Source organism: Pyrus communis, chromosome 13 (assembly GCF_963583255.1).
Source record: "Pyrus communis chromosome 13, drPyrComm1.1, whole genome shotgun sequence".
NCBI lineage: Eukaryota > Viridiplantae > Streptophyta > Magnoliopsida > Rosales > Rosaceae > Pyrus > Pyrus communis.
In genome coordinates, this window is record NC_084815.1 from 8,891,058 (window position 1) to 8,899,360 (window position 8,303).

Sequence of the window (8,303 nt, forward strand, 5' to 3'; positions counted from 1 at the left end):
AATTTTTCGGTATGAGATCGGGATTTTTTTGGTTTGGTTTCAGATTTTCGGAAAAAAATTTCCAGAATTTTCTATTTTACATAAACTAAAATATGTAATTTAGCTAAAAGTTTTCTTATAATGGTATGATACTAAAAGATTCCTGTTTGTTTTGGATTTTTTTTTTTTTTTTGTTAATGTGTTTTAAACTTTTAAAAACACATTTTAGAATTGATTTTTGTGAAATCAACATGGCATCATAATAAAGGGTTTAGGTTGCACAGCGTTAGGTTGCATGTGTGCCACGTTCAGCACAATAACAGAAAAGTTGACGAAATTAGACGAAAGGTTGACGAAATTAGACGAGAGAATGACATTGATTGATGTATGATGGTAAAATTCAGATACGATATTGATAAATTTTTAACTTTACGAACCAAACTGATGAATATGTTATTTTCTAGAACCATTTGCGATAAAATCTTGTTTATTTATTATTCTTTTTTTTTATTATTATTGAAAAGTGAAAGCAATAATTGTCCTTTGACTTGGATCCTAAAACTTACAAATTTGGTATAAAAAATTGATCTACCTAACATTACGCTTTAAAGAAACTAGCTATCTGACATAATAGTTTGAGCAAGATCACAGGAAGATTTTATTAGCAAAACTATATTGATAAAGACCACTAAAGTCACTCCAGTTTACAACAGGACAGCTTTGTAATCTATAAAAGGGTAAATCCTAAACGCATTCTGAGATCTACCCACTCTCACCTGTACAACCCTCCTCTAACCTTCAACGGCACCAATCATGGAGACAAAATCAAGGAAACGAAAAGCCACCTTTGTACAAGTTAGAGGGAGGGGAAACGGAAAGAAAAAATGACACGAACATGTGCTGCAGACCCTCATAAAATGAAGTTCTCCAATTAAGCACAAATTTTGTCACCTAGGGACGTTCGAGGTCATCGAGAGTAAGGATGGTGGAAACAAAACTTCATGTAGACCGGTTCTAGTTCAAGCCTTCTGACATGTGCGCGAAGAAACTCCATGCAGCAGTCTAACAAACCCCAGAAAACTGAGCTTGCCATCTGAATGTCTTATCCAGTCCTGGAGAACAACATGAACTGGTACTGACGGGCTAAGTCCTAATTCCTGATGAATTTCAAATTAACGGAAGACTTCAGTTACCACAAAGATGATTTTAATGTTTCATTATTTTATTTACCGTGAGAGAGCATACCGAGGCAAGTTCCTCTATCATTATTGGTCTGTTTCCGTCCTTCTCAAACAGCTCGTATGCTCGCCTTGCATGTTGTTCCCAGCTCTCCATCCCTTCCAGCTGATGCACACTTATGGCAGATGCACAAAATTCTTCAAAATCCAGCTTTCTATACCGAATAGAACTGATCTGCATGATACACATTTACGACCACACTCAGCTACAATTATTACTTTACTTGACTGGAGAGACATAGTTTTGATTAAAGATAAACTAAAGAGTATCCAAATTTAGCGACGTTACCATGTTGACGTAATCTAGAACCCGCGAATCCTTCATAGCATCGGTTGAGTTCCTTGTTACACCCTGCTGATGTACCAATGTTAATTGAAATGACTTCAGAGATGGTTAAATAATAGAAACCAAGTAAAGCAAAAGTGCTAACCATCTTGAAGTTCTGCATAGTGATGAACCCACTTTTATTTGGCCCTAACAATGTAAATTGGTCCCGGAGATAAGCCAGCTGTGCTACACTTAACGTCTTTGCAAGAGTCTGTCAAAACAGAAAGAAAAAAAATATTCACTCCATTTGTCATTGCTTTGAGAAGTGTCAGATATTTACACTAATGACCCTGACAACGGACTGCTGTTTAGACTAATCTGAAACCTAAAATAGAATAGCTCGGCTTCAACTCAAGAAAAAAATGCTAAAGCAACTGCCAAACCAAAGAGACACCACGAGAGACATTCAAATAGTATTCATGAAGCGAAAGTGATGAAAAGGAAGAGGGTAAAGAAACAAAATAGAACATATTAAGGTGTCACTACTCCGTAGTTGTATTACAATAGTTGCAATATTTCAATTTCAGTCAAATCCAAGACATCCACATAAAAGAGAAAAAGATGAATAAACTTGTTACTGCATACCCTTAATGCTGATTTTCGTAGAGCAGATGAGCATATGTAAGCTTTAACAAGTTTGTACACTATCATATCCATCGGTATCTTGACCTCGTGATAATTGGCTAACCATGGATGACCTGAATACAAAAGTTGGCTGTCAGCATCCAAATTTCTAACCAAATTTTGAATTTATGACAAAGAAAATGACACCCATCACACCACCCTCGGAATAGATAGACAATAATAAGATCTGGCTTCTCCAATTAACATTCAAATGGGGAGTAAGAGTTGCAATCTACAGTCCAAGAATCTCAAGGCCGCTCATATTCAGGAGGAGCCGAAAGCGTGTCACCTTTAGGATTAGGAACTGGCGCCCTCCATTTGAACTTCAAATGGAGAGAACCCTTCTATAAAGAAAAAAGGTCAGAGTTGTCATTTTAGAATGTGTTTCACAAAGGATTGACACAAGATGGAAAAAAAAATGGATATAAGCAAATTGTCATCATAAGTACCCATTCGTAACATAGTCCTAAAATGGGTGATAAAAGAAGGGGCTTAATAATAAGACTCGGTGACTTACATAGAGCCTGAGCCGCGGTTAATCTCTTACGGTAGTCCTTGTTCAGTAGTCTCTTTACAAAATCTATTGCATCAGATGATAAAGAGGGCCAAGGAGCTTCATCAAAGCTTGGATCAGCCTTTAGTACAGCTCGAAAGATGCCAGACTCGGTCCGGGCCCAAAAAGGTCGGCTTCCACACAAAAGGATATAAGCAATTACACCGATACTCCACATGTCTGCTTCTGTCCCATATGACCTATGTAGAACTTCGGGAGCGACATAGTATGCACTTCCTACAATATCATTCAACCTCTCATCTGCAGAAACTTAAGTATTAGAGCCCAATGGCCTTCAAAATTAACTAGAGTAAGATATATGCTAGGCAGTAGTCCTCCGTCCCAACCTGGTTTTACATAGTCAGAGAGTCCGAAATCAATGGCTTTCAATGGGGATTTCTCATCGCTTGAAGTAAAAAGGAAATTCTGGAGCAGAAAAATATCAATTCGGGGTCAAGAATAAGGTATAAATAAGGACAAATAAATAATTTTTTTTATCTATCACATTATTTTTCAGACCAGAAAGGAAATTTCAACAATCCAGATTACATGTGTATATCCAGAAAAGGAAGAAAATTACCATCATATGAACTAAATCGTATTAAAGAAGGCATGGATACAGTTAGAAAAGAATCATATGGGTTTTTAAATGGCAGTGGTGCAGGATGTGAGATGTCTCTAAATCGCAATAATTACAGCCAGTCACTCGTACGACACTCCCAGAAAAATCAAATAAAACAAAAGAGAACATTAGAAGTGCTTTTAATGCTTTTTTCCACATTAGATAACAAATAAACTTCAGCAATTCTTGTTCTGCTTTCTTTCCCACTTAGTAAACAGCACGATTGCAGATTGAGCGGTTCAAAATAGAAATCAGTAAAACCTGTAATGCAATTCTCTTTCTTCTTCTTCATTTACCAAAGTCTATAAAGACATCCTGTATATCGGCAGATCTCCCAAAAAGTTTTGATAGAGAAATTAGGTTACTTCTTCCCCAAGGAAAACGATTTTCTGAATCATTCTTCAGCCAAATTTCATTTCTTATTGAACTCTAAAATAAGGGAAATATAAAATTTAGAACTATGTTTGTTACGATAAGATATCAGTTAATTCAATATGAAAACAAATTGTAATTGCATAACCAGTTAAAGTTGGTCAAAGAACAACAGCTAGAGCAATATTTAGATTAATTGCTTACACCGGCATTGCAGCACTACATATCAAATTTTAATGACATATAAAAATCGAGCACTACAAAGAAAGTGAGAGTAAAAATCAAACAATTTGAATCTAGAGAAATCATAGGAAAGAAGTTTCGGAATCCAAGATATTTTTCAATGAGCAAAAGTGATTGGTGACATTCAAATTTAAGAGTAAAACAGGAAAAGTCATTATTACAAATACTTTTAGTTATTATTTACTTTTTAAATCAATTTTGAGTATATGCAGCTGCCACAATAAGGTATTATAAACGGACTGCTAAAGATATCTTTTATGAATGAACTACCTCTGGCTTGAGGTCCCGGTGAACTACGCCCTGCAGATGACAGTAGGCAGTTACGCTTAAAATCTGAACCATAACAGCCTTTGCATCAGCCTCAGAATATTTTCCTCCCCTAGAGAAGAGAATGAAAAAATGAGTTTTAAAGATACGAAACAGGCTAGTGACTTTCCATAGAGAAAGAATTGTGTTCTTTTTTGTGGCACAAAAGAAAAACCTATTAGAGCAGGTACCTTGAAAGTATGCTATCCAGCAGTTCACCTCCTTTGCACAATCTGGAGAAAATAACATTGAGTAAGCTCCAAAATCTTTAAAGTCTAAATTGTGGCATCACATACCCTATTTCTATACATAAATAGTTTCCTGTAGTAGTATATGATATCCAGCCAAAAAGGAAAAAAAAATGAATCGCCTAAACGATTCAGCACTTGCTACTAGAACTGCTCATTACCCCAATAAAAATGATGTGCTTAAAGTGCCAAATCTGACCGAGTACTAAACTTATTCTGCTGGCCCATCTCTATATTTTAGAAAGCATCGGATTGATCATACCGATATCTTAACCATGGCCATATTAAAGTTCCGCTACAATGCACCATGTTTATGTAGCAAACATATTCCAATGTTTATGGTATCAACAAAGACACGCACTAAAGCTAAGTCCAAGTTGTTTTCACGGGGGTTCATATGTATGCAAGTTGCCGCATGTTCAACAGACAACTTTGTACCCAAATACGGATATAATAAAAAAGGAGAAGATATTAGGGTTATCATATCACAATCTTACAAGCTAGTAATTCTATTTAAAAAAAAAAAAAAAAAAAAAAAAAAAAAAAAAAAACAGAGAGAATAACATAAGCCACAAGCATCATATGAAATGGAGTTAGATGCATATCCAGAAAGTTATAGCTATTACAACTTACTCCATCGCTACATAAACATTGTCATCGTCTTCATAGGCTTCATAGAACTGCACTAGGTTATTATGAGTTAGAGCCCTTAGGATCTTCACTTCTCTTCTTACATCCTCTATACTAATTGCCGTGGTCATCTGCAGAAACATAATTCATTAGGCTAATGAAGTGGAAGGAAACATGGGTCCCCTAGAGATCCTCACGTTGTAAGAAAATGACCATAGCAATAGAAAAATTTATAAAGATTTTGTCTGCTTTGAAGTTTTGATAAAATGTCATTACCATTACTACATACTTACAACTTTCCTTCACATCAAGCCAAACAATATAATGGTCCTTCGCTAAGAAAAAGTACTAAAGCTATTAGCCACAATACTGTGACGCTGCACTGGCTTCACTACGAGTGAGCATCAATTATACATATATGTTAATCACCTTCATATAAAATACCATCTTAAACAAGCCACGCAGGAAAAGGAAAGCATGTATGTATTCAACACAAAACACAACTTCCTTTAGGACCTGATTGACATGATACATTCTATATCATACCCAATGGACTAACAAGTAGAAAACATGCAACATTCGAGCATGCAATATCCTCTTTGAGGTAAAATCTAATAAACCCTTACATCTTCCAACAACTTTCTGATATTTCCAGCACAAAGCAACACAGTCAAAACTTAATCAAAGCCCGGAGATGTTAAAGATAGCAACAGAGTTCTATAAATTTGTAATATAGGATTAGGAGGTATGGCCTAAGGACCATTAACAACAGGAAATTAAGGTCATATACATATTGGACAGAAGCAATACAATCAAACTTCTATCAGAACTAAGACAATTCAGTTATGAAACTGCATTTGAAACAATAACAGAAAACAGAAACGAAGTTATTCAACAACAAAAGACATAAGGCATGAAAATCCGACCTTTGACTTTGGAATAACCTTGACAGCCACATCCTGGCCCTTCAAGCTTCCCTTCTTGGCCTTGGCAGAGCAAGTATACCCAAAATGTCCTCGCCCCACCTCGTCACCAAGCTCATAATGGCTTCCAAACTGTTTTGAAAACCCGAAATTCTTGTCCAAGGCAACCTCACACTCACTTCCCTCAGGGATTGAGGCCTCATTGGGCTTCACAGAGCCGTGCCTCCGAGCAAGCAATGCCCGAATGTGTTTCGCCGGCGACGGAGGCGGGAATGGCCGCTTAAATAACCGCAGAGGCGTGGAGCTGACGCTGGAGTTGGCAGGAGAGTTCTTGAACAGACTTGGCAATGGACTCGGGCTGTAAAATGGGAAGTTGGAGGATTTTGAGGACTGGGAATTGGGTGCATCATAAGCCTCGTTTTCGCCTGGAATTGTAAGGTCTTGAGATTGGGGTTGTGGGTTTTCAGTGGGTTTTCCATGACAGAGTCCCATGGGTTAACAGCAGAGCTCCAAAAGTGCAGTGAGTGAAAAAATAAAATTTACAGATAATATATTCAAGGGAAGGGAGAGAATTCTTAAAGCAGAAGGACTGAATTGATCAACAAAAACCCAGAAAGGATATCAATCAAACTCCAAAGGAATTTGCAGAGAAAAAGAGAGATGCCCAAGAAGATTAATCTGAGAAACTAAAGGGAAAAGCAATGCAACTTTTTTGTGATGATACAAACAATGACTGAGAGTCTGAGAGAGAGGTGATGGGTGAAAAAAAATAACCTGAACATGAAGGAAATTGTAGGTGAGGAGGAAGGGGAACTGATGGTAGGAAGCGAAAGCAAAAGGGAAAGAAAACCCAATAAAAGAAAAATTGCAGGAGGAAGGAAGGAATGAGATGAGAGGGAAAAAAGACAGTGGGGAAGAAGATGCTTAGCAGAGGCAGCAAGAAAAGAAAAGGCAGGAAAAAGAAGAAAACCCGATTCCTCCTTTTTCTGCTCTATGTAAGCTTTACTGATATTGGTATCTACGTGTACGTGGCAATGTCACTTTATTCTTAGCAACTCTTGTACAACGGATTCACTCTTCCGTATTATGCACGTCTTGATCTAATAATTTTAATTTACGTTTATAACGAAAAAAAAATTTAAGAAGATCTTTTTACAAGTTGAAGTCTCTTCCACCTCACAGGTTGATATTAATTTTCCTGCCAACGTCTTTTATTTTTTTTCTTCCTTTTTCTTTTTGGTTTCCTCTCAACATCCCTCTATTGGTGTCTAATAATTAATAATAATGAATGATAATTATAGAGAGAAGTGGGGTTTGGGTTTGGGTTTGAGTTTGGATTCTTCCAGCCTGTCGTTGTCGATCCCTAAAAACGAAGATAGATATGTTGCCTTGTAGTTGTATACCTAAGACTACCTCCAACTCTTGGTTAAAATATAATATTTTTTACCCAGAAAAAATTAAATTTTAACCCAAAAAACTGATTTTTAGCCTGAGATTACTACAAAATGAATTATGATATTTTTTTTTCTTAAAGTAACTTTTTACAAAATAAAAATTATGTAGACTATTCTAATTTAATTTTATGAACATTTTAACCTAAAAATATTTAGATTTCGATATATATTAAAAAATCATTAAACTGGGATCATAAAACTCGTGGAACACTATGAGAAAATATGAAACACATGAAAGAAATTTTTTTTTAAAATTATTTTAGCCATTGGATTTAAATTTGGACCATAGATTTTTTTTTTACCATTGAATTAAATCATATTAGATTTTAGCTGTTGGATTTAATGAATTTATAAATATAAAACTTAAAAAAAATATATACATATATGGTGGGCTAGCCCACTAACTTAGGGGAATTCTGACCTAAATTTGCCCCATAAATTAATTTTTAGTTAAAAATTTAAAATCATATTTGGCTCAAGGGTTGGGGCAAGTAGGGGTAAGTTTAGAACCTAAAATTTGAGTTTTACTCTAAGGGTTGCAGTAGGTCGGGATTTACATTTCTAAATATAATGACTATGGAGTATAAAATTATGGTTTTTATTTTTACAGACATCTAACTCATTGTATGCCTAATACAGAATCCTCTTCATTTCTCTTAATATAAATATAAATTAGAAGATGAGCACACACTCTGCGTGTGTGAACAATTTCATTTTATTTTTTGTTTTTTTTTTTATTAAGGAGTGTGATTAGTTTTTAAAATTTAAAAAAAGGGTATGAGA

At 35.6% G+C, this 8,303-nt stretch overlaps 1 protein-coding gene across 2 annotated transcripts; it reads right to left on the bottom strand.

The window, feature by feature from the left end:
- Positions 1-504: 504 nt before the first annotated feature.
- On the bottom strand, positions 505-7,047 carry LOC137713037 (CDPK-related kinase 7-like). Of its 2 annotated transcripts, none has more exons than XM_068452267.1 (11): positions 6,070-7,047; positions 5,147-5,274; positions 4,457-4,498; positions 4,230-4,338; positions 3,070-3,148; positions 2,687-2,983; positions 2,131-2,243; positions 1,649-1,756; positions 1,507-1,572; positions 1,225-1,392; positions 505-1,136 (listed from the first exon to the last, which is right to left on the bottom strand). In XM_068452267.1, the coding sequence occupies exons 1-11, from the start codon at positions 6,556-6,558 to the stop codon at positions 999-1,001; spliced, it is 1,737 nt and encodes a 578-aa protein (XP_068308368.1). In that variant the 5' UTR covers positions 6,559-7,047; the 3' UTR covers positions 505-998. The 2 variants fall into 2 exon arrangements, with proteins under 2 accessions (XP_068308368.1, XP_068308369.1); XM_068452268.1 differs by having other exon boundaries at positions 506-1,136; positions 1,507-1,569; positions 6,070-7,046.
- Positions 7,048-8,303: the final 1,256 nt, after the last annotated feature.

What these genes read in the sequence shown, in the direction of transcription:
- LOC137713037 (XM_068452267.1), bottom strand. Translation starts at nt 6,558, where the DNA reads ATGGGACTCTGTCATGGAAAACCCACTGAAAACCCACAACCCCAATCT. An exon ending in AATGTTTATGTAGCGATGGA is followed by an intron (nt 4,499 to 5,146) that starts GTAAGTTGTAAT and finishes TATTTTCTCCAG; the next exon opens with ATTGTGCAAAGGAGGTGAAC. An exon ending in ACCGGGACCTCAAGCCAGAG is followed by an intron (nt 3,149 to 4,229) that starts GTAGTTCATTCA and finishes TTTCTGCTCCAG; the next exon opens with AATTTCCTTTTTACTTCAAG.